This window comes from Petaurus breviceps, unplaced genomic scaffold (assembly GCF_028583685.1).
Source record: "Petaurus breviceps papuanus isolate PSGF00001 unplaced genomic scaffold, PetGlider_PUasm1.0 207, whole genome shotgun sequence".
In the NCBI taxonomy this organism is placed as follows: Eukaryota; Metazoa; Chordata; class Mammalia; order Diprotodontia; family Petauridae; genus Petaurus; species Petaurus breviceps.
The window spans coordinates 10846569-10871550 of NW_027185850.1; the positions used below are offsets into that span (position 1 = coordinate 10846569).

Here is a 24982-nt window from a genome sequence, read left to right on the forward strand (position 1 = left end):
CTGAATTTTTAAATTTTATTATAAACAAGGAGGGGCAATCCAGCATACTGAGAACACTGGCTTGGGATTTAGAAGGCCTGGGCTCCACGAATAACTTGCTGCATGGTCTGAGGCAAGTCACTGCACTTTCCTCAGTTTCCTCATCTGTAAAATGAGAGTTGGACTGGATCACCACCCACATCCACTAGGGCTTTAATGATCCGAACTATAGATTCATGAAATGCCTATTATTCTCTAACTAAGATTCCAGAAATACTTATCCTCCCATATACAGAGACTGAAGAGATGGGCCAGTGTTTTCCCAGGATGCTTAATCTTTCATGACTACAGCAGCCCCAAGCCTAAAACGCATGTATTCCATGCTATCAGAACAAGAATGACAGGGGGAACTATGAGTCACCTGGAAAAAGCCAGCAACCATCCCGGGGGAAGCAGGAAGCACTACCTGAGCCTCAAACAACAACCGAAAGGTCCAGCTATACCCAGTTTGGCTTGATTTCCCCTTCTGTGTTTCCAGCACCTCGAACAGCACTTGGCACATAGGACCAGGTTAGTAAAGGCTGGCTAATGGCTTATTCTTTCTATGGTTCATAATTCCTAGCTTGGTATTGTGTTAGGTGCCCTGTGACCAATGAGGCACAGTTATTGGATCTGTGATTTTCTGGTATAGAATACTCCCAGATGAGGAAATTCCTCCCACTAATGCAAATTAGCACCTTTTTGGCAACTTACAGTTTCCGCCTTTTTGGCACCAGGGACTCATTGCACAGTCTGGTGGAGTCTATAGACCCCTTCTCAGAATCATGTTTTCAAATGCATAAAATAAAATATATAGGGTTACAAAGGAAGCCAATTATATGGAAGAAGTTAGAAAATATATTTGAAAATAAGTTCATGTTTAAGAAGCCTTGACTTAGAAAGTTGACTATAGCACCGAGAGGTTAAGTGACTTGACCAATGTGACACAGACAGGATGTGTCAAAGGAGGGACTTGAACTCAGGTCTCCCTGGTATTGAAGCCAACCCCAGTAGCCTTGATTTCACCAGTACAAGGAAACCAGTTCCTGCTGTTTACCTGTGAATAATCACCAAACTGCTGAGAATAATTAATGTAATTTTCCAATGCATGTTGTGATGACATTCCCTGAGAGATGGCATCCAGTATGTTGCTTGTGATTCCAGTCTGGGGTAGAGCACTCATGGTCTTACTTGCAACTGGGGCTGAAAGTAAAATTAACAGGCTTGTGTTAGTCACACCATTGAAACACAGGGCCACAGGGTAACTGTACTGGAAAATGAAACAGTCTTATTCTATTCAACTTTCAGACACAGGTCAGCATTTACCAACGTAAAGTAACTAACCATAGCCATGCTATCTAAAAGTTTCTGCTTCAACATATCACAGAATGATGGAATTTGAGACTTAGAGGTGACCCCAGTCACTGTCTAGCCAACCTGGACATGAAATGAAGCCCCACTGGAATGTCTTGGACAAAGCATTGTCCAGATCTGCTTGGAGACCTCCAGAGAAGGCGATGCCCGCAGCCTCCCAAGGCAGCTCCTCACACTCTGGGATGGCTCCCATCAGAAGGGAATTTTTCCTGATATCAAGCCAAAGTTGGCCTCACGGTAACTTCCACCCATTGCTTGTGTTCCTAGCCCTGGGCCCAAGTGAAATAAGGCCAGTCCCCGTCATATCTCCTGTGACCCTTCACCCCTTTGGTTCCTTGCCTGATCCATAAGCCACAAATTTAAAACCCTTCACTGTCTTAGGGGTCCTCCATAGCTTCTCTATGTCCCTTCTGGGTCCAGATTTGGGCACATGAAGTCTGACCAGGATGGAGGACAAAGACTGTCCCCTTCTTATTCCTGAAAGGCATACATGCCTGTTTTTAAGCAGCCCAAGGTGGCATCCATTTATGTTTCCCATAGTACAGACCCAGCACTATCTGGTGCTGTCTAATAATGGAACCCTACTGAAGTGCAACATATACCCCAAGCACATGTGCTTCAAAATTCTAAGATTTAACTATTTCAAAATGAAATTCTTCTAAAAATACATGACCCCAGTTCCATAAACATAAATTAACCTTTTCCCCTGACTTTCAGAACCATCGTCTATTGTGCCAGATGCAACACAGTTGTGTGCTTTACCCTCTTCTCTCATCTGTCATTTTGGCCACTAGTACTCTGACTACTCCTTTTTAAAGTTTGCTAAAGTTGGAGAAATAAGATTACTGATGTGTTAAAAATATATGTAAAAGTAGAGTCAATAAGTTCTTGATAAAGGACCCCAGACTTCTTTGGTTGAAAAAAAAAAACATACACGAGCTTTTGAGAGAACTACTTTAGCAGATCAGACTAGCTCCCAACCCTGCCCCTTTTGGGGGGGGCTCATTTCTGCTCTGCTCTGCCCAGCTGAGGCTGAAATAAGTCAGATGTCCAGCTAAATGTAGTGTTACTGTATACTTATGGGAACTAAGGGGGTCACCATTATTTTCTCTCTGGCATTAACCTTCAACCACATTGCTGCAAGGATACACTCAGCTGCAGATGTTTATAACAAGAAAAATATTTTCCCTCCACAGGAAAATTATATGGGATCGCCAAGATTATTTTTGTTGGAAGACCCACATCATGAGGGTGAGAGCTTTTTTAATGTTTCCAAATGGTAAGTTCTTTTGATGAGAAAAACAGACACTCTACCTGTGCTCAAAACTCTGGCCAGCCCCCCAGAGAATAGGCAGCATTTGGGATGGGGGAACAGCTCAGTCTCGGATGGCTTTTCAGACTTTGCAAAGGGTTGTAAACAGACTAAGCCGGAGGGGCTCTTTCCTTACCTGGTAAACACACCCCTGGCAATACACTTGCCAAGTTCAAGTACGGATTGGTACTAAGCCGGATTTCTTTTGGTGGTTCCCCCAAAAGCGAAGTCTGATTCTTAGACACAGTCTATTTAAAAAAGAAAGAAAGAAAGAAATGTGGCTTGTTTATAAGGACATTTTACATATGGGGACACTGAAACCCAGGAAGAGCAAAGGCCTGCCTGAGGTCACAGAAACAGAAAGAGACAGAATTTGAGCTGGTGACCCAGCCTCTGTTTGAACACTTCTGGTGACAGGTGGCTCACTACCCAGCCAAAGAAAATGATTCCATTTTGGGTCCGCACTATTTGTATAAAGTTCTTTTAATCTGTCTCCCTGTAACATCTATCTGCTGGCTCTAGTTTTATCATTTGGAGTTAATGGCCCTCTTTCTCAAGCTATTCCTTTGAATATCTGAATGCCACTATAATTTCCTTCATTCCAAGTATTCTCTTTGCAGGCTTAATATGCTTTATATCCTTTATATAACATAGATTCAAGACCCCCTTATAACCTAGTTCACCCTCAGCCCACTGAAGTCTCACTTGACCATGTCTCTCTCAAAATGTGGTGCCTGGAAATGGCCCTCCTCTGCAGCGACCAGAACAGCATGTGGTGGAACTGTTGCCTCCCTTAACTTGGACACTAGCTTTTTATTCATATAGTCTAAGAGAGACTGGTTAGCACAGAGGAGGAAGGACTGCTATGGAGTCAGGAAGACCTGAGTTCAAGTCTTCCATCTGACAAGTATGAGGCCTGTGACCCTGACTGAGTTATTTCATCTCTTGGTAGAGAAGGCAATGCCCTGAGGCTCTAAGTTAAAGGCAAGTTGTTAAAGTTTTCTCAGTGGAGAGAGTCCCCACACTGAGAAGATCCCGTTTGGACCAAAAATCATCATCATCATTTAATATAGGCCTCATGCTGCCCATATCTTCTTTTCTACCCAGAGGGCTCATGGTTTTGTCATTGGGCAGAAGACCTGTTTGGGTGAGATTTTGTCTAGGTGCACCCCATCACCAGAATGCTCTTTGTATCTTAACCATGGAGCTATGTGACCTTTGCTGGGCCTCTGACATTAAGCCCTGACAAAATGATCATGGCAGCCCGATGTGGCTCCCATCATACTGATTCTTCAAGTTGTGGTCATATAGTCTCTTGGCCTTGGATGCAGTCAGACTTGATTATCTCCATGCACCCTCATCACCATTCCAGCCAACCCCAGGCTCGCCCACCAGCCCTTTTTGCCTATCTTTTGGCCAGTTCCCTTGTGCCCTTTGGAACCTCTCTTCAATTCCCACCAAGTTCCCCACAGCCCCAGACTTTGTAGCCTTCATGCGTTCTACAGGAAGTAGCTGAGGACTGTCCACCACTGCAGCCCCCATACGGAAGGCTGCTTCTCCTCACTTCCAGGACAGGAGGAGGCTTTGGCAGACTCTGGCTGCACGTCAGTCACCACTTCCAGCCTCTCCTCCATCACTGGCTCTCAGGATGCCTTGCCTTGACTAGAATCTCATGCTTACGAGCCCTCGATGCACATAAGTGACCAATTCTTCAATCTCCTCCAATCCAATCCAACCACCTTCAATCCACTTCAGCCACGAACCTCAATTTTACATTCCAGACTTTGCTATCTTGTAGAATTGTGCCAGCACTGAAGAGTTTCAATTCATCCCACCATCCACTCCTGTCCTTTCAGTCACACCAAATTGACTCTGCCTATCGCTCTTACAGAGACCACTTTCTCCACTCTGGCATTATTTCATAGCCCATGAGCGATGGGAAACTCCTACAAATGATGTTCCAAAGACACAAAGGGAAAGAGTTCCAGTGAGCAGAAGACAGGGCCTTTGTTTAAAGACACTATTGTGGATCCACAGGGGATTCAATGAACAACATGTCCTTTTAGATGACATGTCCAGAAAGTGAGGACAAGGGTGGGCTGTAGGATCACGAAGGCCAAACAAAGCCTGACCTGGTTCTGTAAGAGCATGACAGACACTGAAATTTTCAATGAGCTGAGGCTGGACAGGAATCACAAGGACATTGAAAATGCTTTGGGGGTTTGGTTTTGCTGCATTTTTGAGCCTCTGGTGAAGAGAGGATTCCACAAGGAATAGGAAGGACCACTGAAGTCATAATGGATGGCGTCAAGAGAGAACTGCTCGACTTGGGTTTTCATCTGTTCTCACTCTCTATTACCTCCAGGATACAAGACAAGGGCCCACATTGGGCTCTGTAAAGACCCTTCCCAGATCGACACCTCATACCTCAAGTGCACTTATTATGCTGGTGTCTTATCTCCCTACAGACTGGAGGCTTCATGAGGGCAGACACTGTGTCTTCTCTAACTTTATGTCTCTTCCAGCTTTGTAGAAACTTAATAAATAAATTTTATTGAATAAGATTGCCTCCCATCTACTTAGTTCCTGGTGTATTAGATTAAGAATCTGCGGCCAGTTAAAATTCCTGTCTTTTTTTTTCCCATGAAAAACTTTTGAGTTTTAGTCTTTTTTACCATGTATACTTCACAAGATCATAGGATTTTAGATTTAGAGAAATCTTCAAGGTCATCTAATTCAACCTAACTCCCTTTCTTTACAGATGGGGAAACTGAGGCCCCGAAAGATGAAGCAACTTGCCCAAGTGACCTTGGCTAGAAAAGGGGAAGAGCTGGAATTTAAACTCAGGTCCTCTGACTCCAAATCCAGCATGGTTTCCCTTTTACCCAGCAGTGTTTTATAAATCTCATTGTCAAATTTTATCTGGTTGGATATGACCCAAAGCTTTCTCTTGCTGAGATCTTTCATGCTCTCTGTCCTGTCATTCAGTGAAATAGCTATTCCTCCCAGCTTTGTGATATAGTGGGCATTTGGGTGTCTGCCATCTTTGATCCATCCAAATCCCTGATAAAATTCTGAACAGGAGAGAGCCAGGGACAGAGCCCTGACACATCCCAATGGAGACTTCCTTCCAGGTTAACAAAAATCATCAGTAAACCCCCTCTGCTTGTGATAGGACAACGAGGTATGAAAGGCCTTTGATTCCATTCTCGTCCAGTCCCCATTTCCTGATCTTATCCAGGAGGACACAATAATGATGGACAGTTACTTAGCACTTCAAGGTTTGCAAAGAGCTTTACAAATATTATCTCATCTGATCCTCACAACAACCCTGTGGTGCTATTATTATCCCCATTTTACAGATGACAAAAGTACAGCTGAGATGTTAGGTGACTTGCCCAGGACCACACAGTGAGCAAGTGATTAAGGCAAGATTTGAACTCAGATCTTCTCGACTCCGTCTAGTACCCTATCCACTGAGCCACCTAACTGCCTCATGAATCTTGGCACGTGCCTTACTAAAATCCACCCAGAGCCTATCTCTGGCCCTGCTCTGCTCCGTCAAGTTGAGTACACCTTGCAAAAATGGAAATCAGGTTAGTTTGCTATGACATCTTTCCATGTTCAGTGCTGGGGATCACAGTGTCCTTTTCTAAGCACAAAGATGGAGATCAGAGCATCAAACAAGGAAAATCAAGTCAATTTGATACAATTCAACAAATATTTACTGTGCAAAGGCCTGAGCTGGGTGCTTGGAGAAAACGGCTGCCATCATATTGCTCAAAGGTTTTATCCCAAACCCCAGAATAAATGAAGGAAACCCACAAGACCTTGCTGCCAAATTGTGGTCCAGGCTGGTGGATGGTGGTGGCAGCTGGGGATGCCTAGTGTGGGAGTGGGGGGTGGGGAGGGCACAGGAAGGCAGTCACTGGCCACATCTCCAACCTGGAATACTTTCCACCCAAATCAACTAGACCTGTCCTGGTCAAGCCTGACAGAACATCAACATTTCTATTTTAGAAAATACCAACTTCAGACAAATTGTATATAACTATGGCAGCACTGCTGGGAAAACTTTCCAAGCTATTAACAGAATTCCACAAAGATTCTTAAAGTATTAAGGAAAATAAATGTTTAGAAAAGTTAAAATGCATATTTAAATTATACTCCATGTCCCAGGTTTAAAAAGAATTGTTTTATATTCATTTGAAACTATTTTTAATAGGCACAAAACCTGGAATTAAACAAAACAAGGACCTATGAACAAGATGGAATAGATATGATGTTATCATTTATGATTTCATGTATATATACAAACATACACATATTTGTGTGTGTGTTCATATATGAAGGAAGATTCAATCTCTCATCTTCCTGATTCCAAACTCTGTCTTCTATCCCCTCCTCCATTTTGTAGGTTCAGAACATACCTATTTGTTAAGATGTTGGGGGGGGGGAATTCCCACTTTGAAAGAAAAATACAATTACTGTAAATAGGAATCACTTTTAAAAGTGTGTATATATGTAGATATTACACAGTTAAAGCTTACATATATTATATTATAGTATATATGTTTAAAAGTGATTCCTATTTATATTATATATGTACATATTTACTTATACAAAATATTATGTTTAAGTATAGATGTATATATATGTATGCACATGCACACATATATTCTTAAAAGCAATTCTTATTTATATGTATCATATACACACATCTATACACATATAAAGTGATTCCTGTTCATATATACATAAACATGTGCTTATATACACACATACATGATTTTAAAAGTGATTTCTGTTTGCAGTAATTGAATTTTTCTTTTAAAGTGGGTATTTTCTTCTACCATTTTAATAAATAGGTTGCTCTGAACCTCTGACAGAGCTTGGAATCAGGAAGACCAGAGAGTAAGTCTTCCTTCAGACACATAGTATCCCTATTACTGTGGATATGGCAAAAGGAAAGGAAAGGAAGGGAAAGGAAGGGAAGGGGAGGGAAGGGGAGGGGAGGGAAGGGAAGGGAAGGGGAGGGAAGGGAAGGGGAGGGGAGGGGAGGGGAGGGGAAAGGAGGGGACGGGAGGGGAGGGGAAGGAATTACCTTCCCTCATGAAGTTAACATTCTAATAGGGGAAGAGAATATGTATGGGAAGATCATTTCAGCTAGAAAAGCTAAAGCAATAGTCATTGCATTCATAGAGCAAATGAAAGCCTCAGTTTCCTTATCTGCACAATGGGAATAATAACAACACCTTCCTCACAAATAAGGCAATATAGGTAATGTGCTTTGTGAACCTTAAAGTGTAATGTAAATATTAGCTACTATTACTATTAATATTTTTTTAGATAGTTTGGTGTAAGTGTGTATTTGGTGCTTTTCCTTTTGATAATTTAAATATATCATTACTTTCTTCTGACATTCAAAATAATTGTTATAAAGATATTTTAATAAATCATTCCAGGTTAAACCAAGAAAAAAGGCTATATACTGTTACCAATTTCATGTAACATAAAATTAAGAGGAAAATTTATTTTCTGTCTCTCCATCTGACTCCCATCTCCTTACCCCTGAACTTGCTTCAGTGCTTTTGGGCTGATTTTGTTGCCTGGGCTGACCCGTCCCCAAGCCTCCAGCAGCAGGATTTGTAAAGCCTGGAAGATAAGTCTGCGGCCCTGAGACGGTTCCTTCTGGCAATCCCAACGTGGCTGATGGTTTGTCCTGAGGAGTGCTTGGCCCTGGCCCACCTTGGCCAACCGTGTGCTGATTTGGAAAGAACGGTAAGATCCCTGCTCCTGCTGTAGTCAAGGTCAGAAGAGCAGTTGGGTTAGGAGATAAAATCATCAAGAAATGGAAAACCTTTTACTAGAAATACTTAGTAAGATGGAGGGTTTTTGGTGCTATTAAGTTATGACAGAAGCCCTTCAAATTCATTATATATCTATCTATATCTATATCTATCTAATTCCAGGATAGTCTATTTCTTTCCTTCCCTTTCTCCCTCCTTCTTTGCTCTCTTACCTCCTTCTCTCCCTTCCTTTTTATTTCCTTCCTTTCTTCCTCCCTCCCTCTCTCTTCTTTCCTTTTTTTATACTTCATTCTTTCCTTCCTCTCCCTCCCTCCTTCTCTTCCTTCCTTTCTTCTCTTTCCTTCCTTCTTCCCTCCTCCATTTTCCTTTCTTTTCTTCTACTCATTTTTTATCCTTCCTTAAGCATTTATTAAATGCCTGCTAGGTACCCAGGACAGTGTTAAGTGCTAGAGAAAAACACAAGATGAACTAATCTTGGCCCTTGAAGTGCTTATGTTCTATTGGGGGAAACAATGTGTACATGCTTTAGTAAATAAAACTAGAGAGAAAGTGTGCCCAGGGTGAGCTTGAGGACTACTGGGCAAAGAAGCTGTGCTGCTATCCCTGGGATTTCAGCAGCAAATAAGCAAGTCCACCAGCACACTGGGAGGTCTCCCTGTGGGGAACTGATGGGAAGATACTGCATGCAGCGGGTGCGGAGTGGAGAAGACTTCTGTTCAAATCCACCCCCAGACACTTAGCAGCTATGTGATGCTGGGGAAGTCATCATTTAACCTCTTTCTGCCTCAATTTCCCCAACTGTAATATGGGGATAATAGCAGCACCCACCTTCCAGGCTATTGTGAGGATCAAATGAGAAATTTGCAAAGCACTTTGCAAATATTAAAGTGCCATATAAATGCTGGCAATCACCATCATCATCATCATGATTACTTGTTGTCATTGTTATGGGAGGGAACTTCCCCAAATCGATCACATATGATCCATCTGAGTAAGGAGAGCCTTGTTTAAGGGAAGGACAGTAACAGCTGGAAAGATCCCAAGGATCTTTTGGGAAGTGGCATCTGAGGAGAGACAAAGCTGGGGCTTCCAAGAGGCAGAGGGGAGAAGAAAGAACATTCTGGTGTGGTGAGACAGGCTATGCAAAGGCCACAGGCAGGGGACAGAACATGCTGTACAGAAAGGAACAAAGAGAGCCAGGCAAGATCTGCCCTCTGGGTTATGAATTCCATGACAAGAAGAAAGATGGCATCCTTGACAGAAAGGAGATTCAGAAGAGGGGCAAGGTTGGGGTGAGGGGGAAGAGAATGAGGTCTAGCTTTGGATACGGCCAGTTTGGATGCCTGTGAGACATCCGGGGGTGGGGGAGAAGGGAGGTGTCATCCAGAAGGTACATGGCCATTTCTCCTCTTCCTCTGATGTTGCATCATGTCATGGGGAGGACCCTGGAGTCTCAAAATTGGCTGGTGGAATAACCTGGAAAGGTTTTGCCATGAACCTGTGATTTCGCGGGTGTAAGGGAGTTCACAGTGGGGAGACTCTTTGATCAATGCAGATTTGCAGCTACTGCAGAATTGGCATTCTGGAGAGTTGTCTAAGTGATTCACAGCCAGGATGTGACCTTGAGGCATCACCTGTCATGGGACTATCTACCCTCAAGAGCCATCAGCACTTCGGCTATCAGTCCCCTCCCCCAGGACAGAACTCATTACATTTTTTATTGTAAAGCATTTGAGGGTTTGCTTTTTCCCTAAAATCAGATGGCATTTGTACAGCTTTTTAACGTTTAAAAACATCACATTTGAGCCTCGCAACAACCCTATGAAACAGGTGGCATTATTATTTCCCATTTTATAGATGAGAAAACTGGGGCATACAGAGGTCAAGTGACTTGCCCATGGTCACACAGCTAGGAAATATCTGAGACAGGATTTGACCTCGTTTCCTTACTCTCCTGTGCATTAACCACTGCACCACCTAGCTGCCTTAAAGGAAAAGAAGCCGAGGGTCAAGTTATGATCTTCAAACCTCACAGCGGACTTCTCAGGAAAAACAGAACTACATGAAGGTATGGAAAGAGACCCCATTTACTTTTATGTTCTTCTCCCCGGTGCCCCAACTCTGACTTCAGGGATGGTGCTGCCCCAGCTCCTAGCGCCGTCTGAAGAACCACAGCTGGGGCTTCACCCAGCAATCCAGGTTTCTACAGAAAAGGAAAAGCATTGAAATATCTCTTCTCTTCACAGCAATTCCAAATCTGTTAAATAGAGTATCCCACTGGGCTGGGGGGTGTCATAGGTCTGGAATTCTTGCTACTGGGGAGGCTACAGCTGGTGGATCACTTGAGTTTGGGAGCTCTGCATACACTGGCATTACGTCGAGCCCTGAGGAGTGGGGTGGAGGGGGGACCAGGCTGCTCAGCCCAGGACAGCAACAGAGCAGTGGGATGGGGCCCATGAGTGGCCTCTGCTGTAGCTGTGACTAGAAACACTATTGAGGAGGGAAAAGGGCAAAGTTCATTTAACAGAATTGTTGAGTTAAGCATTACACTTACACTGTTTGTATGAATATTCTCCATCTTCATTAGCTGTTGCTGGGCCAGTTGTAAGTAAGAGAGATTCTGAAGCAATAAACGAGAGGTATTGCTCATAACTGAATTCTGCTAAAAAATGACGGGGGGAAAAAGTCAGCTTAACAACAAATCTTCTCGCGACATAGGATGCTCACCAAGATACCAAAACAATCAACTTCTAGGTACCACCATGCATTCGAATACCTTTCCTTTTCAATTCTTATCAGAGGTTCATTTCCATGAAGACATACTTTCCTCAAAATATCCAAACTCTTGTACCCTTTACTATTATTGTTTTGTTTATTATTGCCATTTCGAAATACAAGATGCATCAGGAAGGAAAGGAGAACAGCTCGACAAGGCACACACAAAACCCAGTCCCATTCTTGATGTCCCGGATGATGTTTCCACTCTAAGGAACAAATGAGTTTAGAGATGAGATAAGGAATGAGTCTGGGGGAGAGGGTGCTCACACTATACCAAATTTTCCACATGTAGAAGATAGACTACTTAAGGAATACCCACTACTCCTGGATACGTCCCAATGTCTAATGAAAGAGCCGTCCTAGGGTCCCTACAGATCTATCTAGATCTGATTCCCATATGACTCATTCCATGTTATAACCAAGTCCAGACAATCAGAAGTCACATTATCTTGTGAATGGTATTAAAAGCCAACAATATTTGTATAAAACAGCAACTGTATTTGTATTAAATGCAATCTATACTAAAGACAACTTGTCTGTATTCAACACAAACAAGTATTTAATGGGATAGATGTTAGGAGCTAATGAAAATGAACTCATGAAACTCATCTCCAATACTCGAGGAGCATTTTCACAAAAGTTTTCCAGTTAAAACGTTCACCATATTCTTAAAGGCATTAATAACCTTACAGCTCAGACAATGAATTCAAGTAAGTGCTTAGTTATGAGCATGAGAATAGGCTCTGGTTTTTCTTTTTTTCTTTAACTTTTTTTTTTTCCACTTTACTGAGACCCAGCATCAGAAAGGGTGGAACTGATCATGGACCACATGGAGCCCTGACTACCTAGCACATGTCAAGGTTTTCTTAGCACAATGTCCAGCACACAGTAGGTGCCCAATAAATATTTATTGATTGACGGCATAGATAAGATTTTAAAATATTTTAATGAAGACAAAATAGCATACAAAAACACAGGGCACCACAGTGAATAGGGTGCTGGGTCTTGAGTCAGGGAGAATTGAGTTCAAATCCAGTCTCGGACTCACTAGAGGACTATGTGACCCTAAGCAAGTCACATAACTTCTGAGGGCTCTAGGCAACTTTCTAAAACTGCAGAGAAAGCGCCAATTTACATTAGAAGAGGGAATTTCCTCTCTTGGGAGTTTCCCATATCAAAGACTGGTTCAGCCCCTATCACTATGATGGCAGTGGGTTTATCCAAAAGGCAATCTTTAATGGCTAGATATAGAAAGTCCAAAGTCATTCTGTCTGGTAGAGAGGGTACTCTGATATCAATCAATCTTTTCACCAGCCTCCTAACTGAAATTACAATTTAACTTCAGATTAACCAAGGACTGCAGTTCTGATCTTTGTCAGAATGGCTCAGAGGAGGTACAGAAATGATCCCATCAGGCCGATATGGCCAGCTGGGAAACCTTCCTGAGGCCATGCAGGAGCAAAAGGCCCCAGCATGCTGTGCAGCCTGGACTGGAGTTTAAAATCTGTACTTCTCAGGAATAAAGGTAAGAGGTCTGTTTGCTGCTTTGCAAGTTAGGATCACTGTTGCCCCTTTGACTGCCCCAGTTCTAAGAATATTATCACATTATCGTGCTTTCAGATATCCTTGAACAATAACACAGTTGGAGTTAAAGCCTTGCTGGAAGCAGGCAACATTCTCCACTGGCTGGCCTGCCTTGCCTGCTTTCCCAGAGCCAAAGTATAAGCAGCAAGCTTTGTTCCCAATAGGCTGTTTCATATTTTATAGCAACCAAGGAGTATGTCATAACTGAATTATCTTTTTTCCAAGTCGTATACCTTAAAAATAATTACATTTTTCATTATTTTCTTTATTATATAGTTGAAAGTCCTTGAATACTTCAGCAGCTAATGACAAACAAAAGCTTCCTCAAATCAGAAAATCCAATTCTATTTAGTTGTGATACACCTGGTGTGGCGGGCAATAGTGTGAAGGAGAGAGTTGAGATCAGGAATTCCTGGTGTCAGGTCCCGCCTTGGCCAAATACTGACTGGGTGACACTTAGGCCATTAGTGCCCCAGGCAAATCTCTGTAACCCCAAGTTACCCAGACTTTGTCAAATAGGATAGGGGAGAGGAAATGAAACCCCCAGGGTTCTCTGGACTGAGATCACAGGTCTGGACCATACCTGGTGTATTTTATTCAGCTGCAAAAATGCAGGGGTGATGGATGGGTTCACCAGATGAGGCAAACTGGCAGAGGCTCCAAGAACTGCTGGAAGAAAAAGGGAAATTTCAATTCCGTGAAACAGTGGAAACTCTCACAAGACATAAGAAAAAGGGCCACAGGAATCCTGAGCGGGCAAAGAATGGGTGTGTCCTTATAATTCAGAAGTGGAAGGGACTGTGGAGATGATGTTACAGATTAGGAAACTGAGGTCCAAAGTAGTTAAGTGACTTACCCAAGGTCACCCTGCTGGTGTCAGAGGTGGGATATATTTATCTTCTTTCAGCTTTCTAATTCAAGTTAGACTGCTAAGGCTGGAAAGAGCCAGTGTCCACCTAGTCCAACTTACAGAAGAGGAAGGTTGGGTCCATAGAGTGAGAGGGGCCTCCCCCAAAGTGACAAAGCAAATACATGGCAGGACATGGACAGAACGATGGATAGAATATGAGAGAATTTGATTTGTTTACCATTAAAACCACAGGTCAATTGAAGTATGGGGCAGCCAGATGGTACAGTGGGTAGAGTGTCTGGCCTGGAGTCAGGAAGACCTGAGTTCAAATCCAGCCTCAGACACTGACTACCCGTGTGATCTTGGGCAAGTCACTTAATTGTTTGCCTCAATTTCCTCACCTGTGAAATGAGCTGGAAAAGGAAATGGCAAATCATGCCAGCATTTCTGCTAAGAAAAACCCAAAAGGAGTTACAAAGAGTCAGACATGTCCAAAAGGACTGAATAGCAAAAAGTTGAAACATTCATAATGTTCATGGATGAGCAGAGAAAACGCAGGGCCACAAAGGCCTCAGGCACCCTACAGTAGCTGACAGAACTGAGGGTGTTCAGCCTGAAGAGAAGGAAACGTGGTAGAGTGGGGGCAGTATCATAATCATCTTCAGATACTGGAAGCCTGCCATGAGGAAAAGGCCCCAGAGAGCAGAACAAGGTCTGCGAGTTGCAGATTTCAACCTGAAATAAGGGAACACTTTAGCAGGTGCTGGTCAGGAGGCAATGGCACCTCCTGTTCTGGGGTCTGGATTGAGAGAGAGGCTGGGGTTGGGGGGGGATTTCGAGGCAGAGATTGCTGTTCAAGGATGGGCTGGGGAAGATGCGTAAGTGCATTGAAAACTATGTCTGGGGTCAGGAAGAGCTGGGCTCAAATCCTCCCTCAGACACTTACAAGCTAGGTGACCTCAGCCAAGTCAGTCTCCCTACGCCTCAAGTTCCCTCTTCTATAAAATAACAGCATTGGGTGTAATGACTTCTAATAACCCCTCTGGCCCTAAATCCATGATCCTACGACCTCTGAGGTCCCTTTCAATTGTGATACACTATGATCCCACCAGCTCTCCAGCCTCAGGAACAGTGGTGGAGCCAGTAACAGAAATGGGGAGATGCAAGGAGAAGGTGGTGGGGGGGAGATGAGCTCAGCTGTGCCCATTTCAATTTCAGCTGTGAGTTGGACATTGAGATTTGCCTGGAAAGGCAGGACTGAAGCCCATCCTGGCCAGGTCCCATTGGGTGCTCACCCCCAGAGGTCAGGGATAATTTAACTCCCTCTGTAGCAGTCAAAAGCAAAGAGGTGTGTGTGTGTGTGTGTGTGTGTGTGTGTGTGTGTGTGTGTAAGTGGGGAGTCCAGAGAGTCAGCATGTCAGAATTTGGGACAGTTATCCGAGGATTCGCTATAACCTAAAACAAACATTCTTAGAAAGGAAGCACACAGATAGACAACGGAAAACCATTAGACAAAATCACTGTATTTTAAAGAATGACCTATTTGGAAGCTAGATACTATTTTAAGCATCAGCCCCATGGTTCCAGGGAGCCCAGTCAAGTTCAAGTGGAGAGGCTCAGAAAGGCAAATGGGGGAAGGCAGACTGGCCATGGCTGAGGAAATGGCTTCCCCCACTGCCCTCTCCCTTCATCTCTCTCTTCCTACTGTTGCCTCCTTTCTCTGTGTGCTCAGTCCTTGACTCTCTTATAAAGGTTGACAAATCCCATCATGCTAAGGGGTGTATCATCCCTGCCTCCATATTCTCACTGGTTTTCATCTCCACAATGCTGATCCCATTGACTGCTTGTGAAGGTAGAGTAGAAGCTTTGGGCTCATCTCTGTAAAAGCAGGATGCAGATCCTTGGCCCCAGGACAAAGGATAAACCATCTGAAGAAGGAGCCACCCGCAGGCATCCTTTCCCATATCTTACCCCTAGTGATTCCTTCTGACCTCTCACATCCTGTGGGGCAGGAGGGAGAGTTAATGGGCTTTGGAGTGAGGTTCCAATCAGTGGGTCCATCAGTCAGTGTTTATTAAATGCTTACTACTTGCTACACACTGGGAATACCAAGAGGCAAAACCCATCAATGTCCTCAAGGAGCTTACATCCTAGTAGCAGAGACTGTGCAAAAACATTGTAGATCTGAGATACAGAAAGTGGAAGTGGAAGGCAGTGTCTGAGGGAAGAGGGCAACAGTGGCTGGGGTCAAAGTGGAAGCAACCGTGCAGCATCTGCTGCTGCCACTTATATAATCCGAGACCATGAGAGCTTCCCCCAAGTCTCTGGGAGCCATGCCTGTGATCTGCACTAAGGTTTTACTAAAGTTAGATTTGTAAAGAAGGTCTAGCCCATATTTGAATCGATATAGAAAACCCCTTATATACTAATAGAGACTCGTTCACGGAGTCACTGAAGCATGGATCCCAGAGGGAAGTTTTTGTTTTTTATCAGTCATATTTATGTATTCCATTTTCATATTCTCATATATGCGCAAGTTAGCTCTCCCAATGGAATGTCTTCTCCTCATTGGCAGGCAATGGCACCCTCTTGTCTTTGTCTCCACAATGCCTGGCACAGGACCTGGCTTGACTGATTACCTCCATTCCTGATTGTCATTCTTGCCTCATCTCAGGCTTGGCACATGATAAACATTCAATAAATGCTATGCATTCATTCATTCATTCATATACTACCTCCTACATGAAGCCTTTCCTGATTTCTCCAGATGCAAGTGATTCTTGCTGATGAAAACTACCTTTTTTCTACGTACACTCCCACACCCCCACAAGAACTTCTCCTTACCCACAACTCCCTAAGGTCCCCAACCCTGGTTCTCTCATCATTCATAGCTCCTTTCTTTTTCCTTACCCTTAGTGATGCAAAATTGTATTCTTCAAAACGGCTCAAGCCTGCTATCCTTCCGCTAGTGACTGGGGGCCAAAGGGAGTTCCTGACCTACTACCCAGCTAGTGGAGTAGATGAGGAGAGAGGGAATTCCTATTTCCTCTACAGTGGAGGGAGATGTGTTCATAGCATCCAGAGTTAGAACCAATACATGTATTTTCTTCTAGAAACACTATTATACTTTGTGGCTTGCTTAGAGAGTGTCAGTGGCACAAATTTTACTTGAGCTGCATGAGGGGTTAAACAGGCTTTTGAAAGTCAGCTTGGGAACCTGTATACCCACTATCAATAACAATGACTAAAGGGGAAAATGCATTCCACGGTCCAGACAATTGACTTAACATCCAAACTTTCGGAATAGTTCTTTTGCTGACGACCAGCCATATATGAAGACAATGCTGTGTTTACTAAAGGACTGAATAGTGTTGTTGGAAAGCAATGCTGCCTTGATTGTTTGTGACAGAATGCCTTTTTATGAAAGTAAAGGAAGAAGAAAGAGGAAGTAGACCTGAAACTTCACAAAGAAAAGGCGTAGCCAAACTATGACCTTTGTTAAAGTAAATGAGTAACACTGTTCTGTTAATCATTATCAACTGAATAAACCACATGCCAGTGACAAGAATTATCTTTATGGTTTGATATTTATTGAATGCAAAAAGTTCTCCACCTCCACACTCTAGGAAGTGCATGCCAGTTTGGACCCCTCCACAGCTCATGGCACCATCTTGCCCATCTGTTTGACAGAGAACCAACTGAGATTTTTAAAAAGGACGTGTAAAAGACTGTGGAAGCAAGGGAGAGGGGGAAAAGAATATATATGAAAATGTGACATTATCCTGTAAAAAAATGTTAAGAGTGCTAAAGGTCAGAATGAGAAGAAATTGATGAAGAAAGTAGCTATAGAGAAAAAGAGGAAGGTCAAAGGAGGGAAAGGATCATTGCCCATTATGGAGTGGACAAGGATTATAGGTGGCACTCTAATTCTGATCTTCTCTTTCAAGGAGAATGAACTCGGGAAAGGAAGGAATGGAACAAAATTCTGTGAGTGAGCGAATGAATGAATGAAAAGAAAAACAGCACTTATTAAGTGCCAAAAACTGTGCCAATCACGGGGGAATGCAAATATAAAAATGAAATAAACAGCCCCTGGCCTCAGGGAGCTTCCATTTGGATAGGGGACGAAAATATAAACATGGGAGTTGGAAATGAGGTGGAGTGTCAGATGACCAGGAAGCTTCACAGCAGCCTGGTTCTGGGCAAGACAGGGTACAAGCTAGGCATTGATACCCACCCCCTTGCCCCCAAAGGAAGGACATAAGAAAGCATCAAGCTGCCCTAAAAGACACTTGTCATATGTATCAGATCAACTATAAACTCAAGGGCTGAAAGCAGGGGTAGATGTGATGGTTGAGCCACTGAACTCCAAAGAGCATGGAAGAAGAGTTATCAGAGGATTGGAAAATGGCAAATCCTTTAATTATCAAAAAGAGAATGAGAATGTAAGGGGCAGGGGGAGGCCAGTGAGTTTGATGTCAATTCTTGGCCAAAAGTTAGACTATATTGCTAATAGGACAGTCAATGGTCCTTTAGGAAAGAAAGCAATGATCATGGGAAGCTAACATGGTTTCAGTATGAATAGGTAAATCCAGAGTGACCTCATTGTCTTTTGTAATGGGGTTATTAAGCTGGTAGGTAAAGGTGATGCTGTAGTTTATCTAAATTTTAGCAAAGCATTCAATAAAATTCTCCCATGTTTTTGGGGAAAAGTAATTGCTGGATGATCATACAATTAGGTTGATTAGACCTGTAGGAATGGATACATCCAAGGAGGAGTCATGAACGGTCTTGGAATCATCCTGGAAAGAGGTCCGCGGTGTAGCACCCTCAAGGATCTGGACTTGGCCTGGTGTATTTAGTAGGCTCATCATAGTATTAGATTGGCAGCATGTGTAACAAATACACCAATGACCCAAAGCTGGGAGGGAGAGCTAACAACACACTCCATAACCCCGTCAAGACCCAAAGACATCCCAATGGGTCAAAGCACTATGCTTAATCCAGTAAGTAAAACTTTGACAACTATGAAGTCTCACACTTGTGTTCTAAAGCCCAACTTCATAAATATAAGATGGGGGAGACCTGACCAGACAATCATTCACCTGAAAAAGATCTGGGTTTCTTAGTGAACTTCAAGCTCAACCACCATTTTAAGAAAGAGCAGAGCCATGCTTCCTCTCCCACCTGGACTCACCAGACTGCTCCTCCTGCTTCCCTCTTACTGCTCTGCCTCTGATGGGTGCCCTATCTTTCTATTCCTGCCGTCTCCCACTTGCCTGATCCCCATTATGTGCTTTCTTCCTCCATTAGATTGTGAGCTTCTTGAGGGGAGGGAGTGTCTGACTTCCTTGTATCTGTGTCCCCAGCAATGAGCACAATACCTGGCATATGGTGAACCTTTAACAATGCTATATATCTATGTATCATTTCTTAACTCTATGTATCTGTGGGCATATCTAGGTATCTGAGTTGGTATTCACGGTACTGGAGCAAAAAGTGCTACAAATAGCTAACAAAAAATACAGTTAATCTTAGACCACAGTGCGTGAGACTGCATTGGTAGATGTGCTTGTGGAGTCAGTCAATGGTCTCTGAAAGATGGTGGTGACTATGAGGGACTGCAGTCATTTAGGACCAGGGAAGTGATCATGCACCTCTTAAACCCTTGCCTGACTGCGCCACACCTGGAGGACAACAGTGTTCAGTTTTCCAGGCTGTATCTTAGATATTAAGAAGCTAAAAAGGATCCAGAGGAAGCAGGATAGTGACGGGCTTAGAATTCGTGCCATTTGAGAACCAGAGGAAGGAGCTGAGGGATGTTTAGTCTGGTGAGAAGAGGTAGGGAGGGCAGAATCTTAGGGACAGCATATGGAAGAGGGATCATATGGCTTCTTCTGCTTGACCCCAGAGGGCCAAGGATCAGTGGGTAGAAGTTACAAAGAGGCAAAATTAGACTTCATGTCCAGAAAGACTCTTTAACCAATGGAATGGTCCCAAAATGTCATGAGATGCCACGAGAGGGGGAGTGGACTCTTCCCCAAGGATGATCTTCAAGCAAAGTGGGAAAGACTTCGTGTTGAATATTCTATGGGAAAAATTCCTCCCTGTGTATATTTTGGCCTACACGGCCACTGAGGTCCTTTCCAACTCAGAATTTTGTGATTCTGTGTGATTCTCTAATATTTACTTACTTTTAATGCTGTTTTAAACATAGGGTTACAAATGTGTTTTTTTCATCAGAGCACCAAAGTTAACACTCAATTTTGAATTTGGAATACAACGTATTTTAACAGCTACGCCCACCTGGCTTACCAGCATGTCCATGTAACTGTGGTTGCAGCAAAATCTGCAACATGGCAGGGTTGTTTAAACTCTTCATGATCTGGACTGGATTTGGCTCTGGAAGTAAACCCTTTCGATTATTGCGCATCTTAAATGAACACAGAAATAAGCAACATTAGAACCAAGATAAATGCAAAAGATACTACTTGTTTAATCTTTGCTTGGGGAATAACCATATGTCTAAATTTACAAATCAAATCTTCCATATTTACATTCAAAATAAGCTCCTTTATGGCATTCATTGGTTATAAGATTCAATCCCAATTTAAGAATAACAACATTTTTTGAATTACAGTTCTGTGGGATCTCCTGCTATGCAACATTTCAAGACCATCACAAGATAGATTAAGAACACACAAAGAACCTTTGTGCATCAATTTAATAGACAGACTCTCATCATAAAATGAATCAATGTTAAAATGACAGAGGTATAGAAGAAATTGGAACGTACTATTAGAAACAGATCGATCCAGCATGATAAGAATACCCTAGGATTGAGGAGACAGCTTCTGGGGTCACAGAATTTCAGCAGCTTGGAGCTAGGAGGGAGGAAATTTGGTGGTCATCTTGTCTACGCTGTCTCTGAACGGGAATTCCAACTACAGTATCCTCAGTCAGTGCAGGGTCATCCAGACTCTGCTTGAAGACTCCGGTGAGGGGAAACCCAGAACACCTTTCTAGGCACTGTGGGACAGCTTGGAACTTAAGGAAGTTTTTCCTTGCATCAAGCTAGCATCATCTTTTTACAACATCTACCCATGGCTCATGATTCTGGGGCCAAGTACCAGGTGTCTAATCTCTCTTCTACAGGACAGCTTTTTCTGGAAATGAAGACAACCATCATGGCCTCTCTCACCCCCCTAGTCTTGTCTTCTCCAGGTTACATAGACTTCATGCCTTTATTAGACCCTTATTGCATAAACTAGAGGCTCCATCACCCCAGCTGCCCTTCTCTGGACATTACCAATGCCTTTCCGAACAAGAAGATTGTTGACCAAAACACCATAAGTACTTTGGCTGTGGTCAAGTCTGGGCTCCAGATGGACACTGACCTATGAATGCTTTCATTCAGCCAGATCCAAATACATCTTCCTGTACATATCCATTATTAACTATGAGCAATTGAGGAGAGAATGTCAAATACCTTGCTCAAAACACTTGATAATAATGCAAGGTGAGGTTAGTCTGGCATGACTTACTCTTGATGAAGAAACCCTGGCTCTCTGATCACCGCCTCCCTTTCTAAATGCTCACAAACCATCTCCTTGATCATATGTGCCAGAATTCTGACAGGAAGTGAAGCAAAGCTGTAAATACCTTATTAAACAATATCTTCCTTGCACTGCAATGATTTCTGGCTTGATTTAAGAAATTGTCATTTAGTTAATTAATATTTCCCACCCCTGAAAGCACTTTTTCAAAATCTTGTGACAAAAGGCAAATTAGGGAGGCAGCTTGTCATAGTGGATAGTCCTGGACTTGGAGTCAGAAGAGCTGAGTTTGAATCCTGCCTCACACATTTCCTAGCCATAGGATTCTGGGTAAGTCACTTAATTTTTCTCAGTCTCAATTTCCACACCTGTAAAATGGGAATAATAGCACCTGCTTCCCAGCATTGTTATTTTATACTACATGTACAGCCCTTTGCAAACCTTAAAGTGCTGTATAATTAAAGTGCCGTATAGCTATTACTGTTATTATTGTTGTTGTTCAAATAGAATGAAAGAATGAGAAGACATTAGACATGACAATCAATGATCTTGGATAGAGGAAACTGAGACAAAAATGCAATTGTCTGCATTATGATCTGTACGAAGCAGTTGTTTCATTTCTGAGAAATTTGGGGGGTTTTCAAAGGCAGCATTCCTTACCATTCTTTGTGCGGCGATCAGTGCTGCCAAAGTACTTCGTCCAGATGCTCCGGGGGCGCAGAAGGACACCTGGACTTGGTTTCCCTTAATCATCATCCCGTCAGCTGCCTGCTGAACATCCTCAGCGTGCTCTGCAGTGTCATATTCAACGACTGCAAACCCGCCTGCATAGTTCCCTTCATCCTGTGCCAACTGACACAATACACATTTTATTTGCAAAGAAGTAACTGAGAGTTGCTTGGAAATATTTGCTTACAAAATTTACTGGCTTTAAAAGATACCTTGACATTTTTCAAGGACCAGCTAATCGTGGTTATGATGCTGATCAATTGAGCAAGTCATTGTGGGTAACATGTTGCAAATGAGTCATTGTAAAGGCTGCGCGTGACCAGAGGGGGGATACCTTCTGGAGAAAGGGAGAATACGAGAACGGGAGAGTGACCCAAAGGCAAAGATGGCCTCTGACGTATTGGTAGGGATCCACAAAGGAATCTTTATAGAAAACATGGACAAGAACGATACAGGATGAGAAGATGTGGGAGGTTTCAATTTGTATCAGGAAGCTGAGGAATAAGAGACGGAAGAAGCAAAGAGGAAAATGCAGACTGGTAGCAAGCAAAATGGCCCAAATGACCATTTGTCTGCTTCAGGAAGCAGGGGGTTCCACTATCATTGGAGATCTACAAGCAAAGGGAAGGGGGGAAGAGAAAAGCACACATTAAGTCCCTTCTATGTAATGGGGAATTGCACTTTATGAATATAATTTCATTTGAGCGATAGACTAGATAACTATTTATTATTCTGTATGTGATAGAGAGGATTCTTTTTCAGGTATGACTAGAAAGTTAATGAGGCTCCTTCCAGCTCCTCTGGGAGGATGCTCATAGACAGCCAGGTGGTGCAACAGGTAGAGTGCTGGGTTTGGAGTCAGGAAGACCTGAATTTGAATCCTGCCTCAGACACTTACCAGCTGGGTGGCCCTGGAAAAGTCAACCTCTCTCAGCCTCAGTTTCCTCATTTGTGAAAGGGGGATAATATCATCTACCTTACAGAACTGTTGTGGGAATCAAATGAGATGACATCTGTGAAGTGTTTCATGAAATATTCTGTAAGTGCTAGCTGTCACCACTGTCACCATCATCATTGCATTTCTCTATGTTGTAATATCATTTTAGCATAATCAGAACCTCAATGGAGTGGCTAGTGCAGGCTTCCCCCTCTTTATCTTCATTTCAAATATTACCCATAAATCTTAAGAGGTTTCAGCTGGCCACTCCCATTCTTTAAAGGGTATATCAAGACTCAAAAATATAGTAAATCAAATTTCAATAATCGGGAAATGATTCTATAAACCAGGGGTGTCAAATTTCAGTAGAAACTGAATGTACATAAAGATCTGCAGGCTGCAAAATGACAATATATTAGCATGATCTATATCCTTTTACATTTTCATTTTGTTAAATATCTCACAATGACATTTTAATCTGGTAAGAAATAATGTTGGACACCAATGCTGAAGAAGGCTCAGACATGATGATCAAATGCCCTTCTGCTTCTCTTTGTTGGTTTCAGTTGGTTTCCTGGAGAGGAGGAGGACGATACCATCAATCTGGCTGTTGTTTTTTCTTTTAATGTAATCTCTAGTATACCCATTGCATAGACAGCATAGTACTGGGCATCAACCAATCAACAAGCATTTACTGAGCACCAGTTACGTGGTAGAACTGGGGAAAAAAGACAAGCCAGAGAGCAGGAACTGAGGCAAGAAGACCATTGGTTCAAGTACCACTTCAGACACATACTTAATGTTGCACTCTAGACAATCACTTATACTGTTAGTGCGCCAGTCAGTTCTCTAGGACTATAAGGCATAGAGTGGATAGAGGGAATTGCCTTGTTAAGATTTCCATAGTCTAATGAAATTATAAATTTGGGGAGGAAGGAGGGAGGGAGGGAAAGAAGGAAGGGAAGAAGGAAGGAAAGGTGGGAGAGAGGGAGAGAGGAAAGGAGAGAGGGAGGAAGGAAAGGAGAGAGGGAGGAAGAAAGGGAGGGAGAGAGGAAGGAAGAAAGGGAGGGAGAGAGGAAGGAAGGAAGGAAGGAAGGAAGATAATCCTAGTACACACAGACATTTACTAAATGTTTGTTGGATGAATGTATTTTAAGTCAAAAGGGCATTTGCTCTGGGGATTTGTTTAGGCATTTCTTGCTTTCATCCTATGAACTTCTTCTGAAATTTTATTCCAATGTCTCATTGGAACATGGAGGTAACCCTTAGTTCTCCAATAAAGTGCAAATTTGGGCACATCCTACAACTAGTGAAGAAGTGTATATCTGTTGTCCAAGGACTAGACTAGCTAAATTCAATGGGGTTCACCATTAATTTGGTTTCAGGGGATTAAATAATTTAACCATGGGTACACTCAAAGGCTAGTATCCAATAAGCTTCATGAAGGTTGTATTCTGGTCATATGCCCACACTGAGGAAATTACATATCCTTCCAGTACCAACAAATTTTTATGAACAAGGTAACATTTTTTAAAAAACCAAACATCAAAAGAGAACTAAGTGTTTTGCCATGAACTTGAAGCTTGATATGGCTTGGTAAGGGTGTTCTTGAATACGATCAGAAAGGATATCTAGTGTGCATTTCCTGCTTATTTACTAGAAATAAGTTATTTGACAAAAATAAAACTTTTTTAGAGTTTTTCAAATTAGACATTTATCAAATCTCCAATGAGAATTTGAGGCTTAATTTTTCTATGGAATTGTCCTTTTTTATTTTCAGGAGCTTAATTGATATCCTTTGCTCCACTAGATTTGCTGAGGGCACATTTAAATAAGTTAAAAGGCACTTGGGTAACAATAGAAGAGCCCCATTTTCAAATACCACAAAGGCAAAGGTCTTTAGCCACAGCCTAAGGAAGAAGCAGAAAAAAAGTCTGAAGTTGCCAGTGTCAAACCTGCATGTATCTGTCATCATTTGTCATCATTGGCTCTCTGTCTCTCTCTGTCTCTCTGTCTCTCTGTCTCTCTCTCTCT

At 42.7% G+C, this 24982-nt stretch overlaps 1 protein-coding gene across 1 annotated transcript in view; it reads right to left on the reverse strand.

The window, feature by feature from the left end:
• Positions 1–829: 829 nt before the first annotated feature.
• Positions 830–24982, reverse strand: part of LOC138164742 (ribonucleoprotein PTB-binding 2-like) — a 98519-nt gene continuing 74366 nt past the window's right edge. The window contains exons 4-11 of the mRNA XM_069092710.1: positions 21943–22134; positions 20042–20159; positions 13460–13545; positions 11069–11176; positions 10606–10717; positions 8274–8503; positions 2841–2952; positions 830–1221 (exon numbers count right to left, since the gene is read on the reverse strand). Coding sequence (XP_068948811.1) covers positions 998–1221; positions 2841–2952; positions 8274–8503; positions 10606–10717; positions 11069–11176; positions 13460–13545; positions 20042–20159; positions 21943–22134 — 1182 coding nt within the window. The 3' untranslated portion in view covers positions 830–997. The remainder of the gene's footprint in view (positions 1222–2840; positions 2953–8273; positions 8504–10605; positions 10718–11068; positions 11177–13459; positions 13546–20041; positions 20160–21942; positions 22135–24982) is intronic.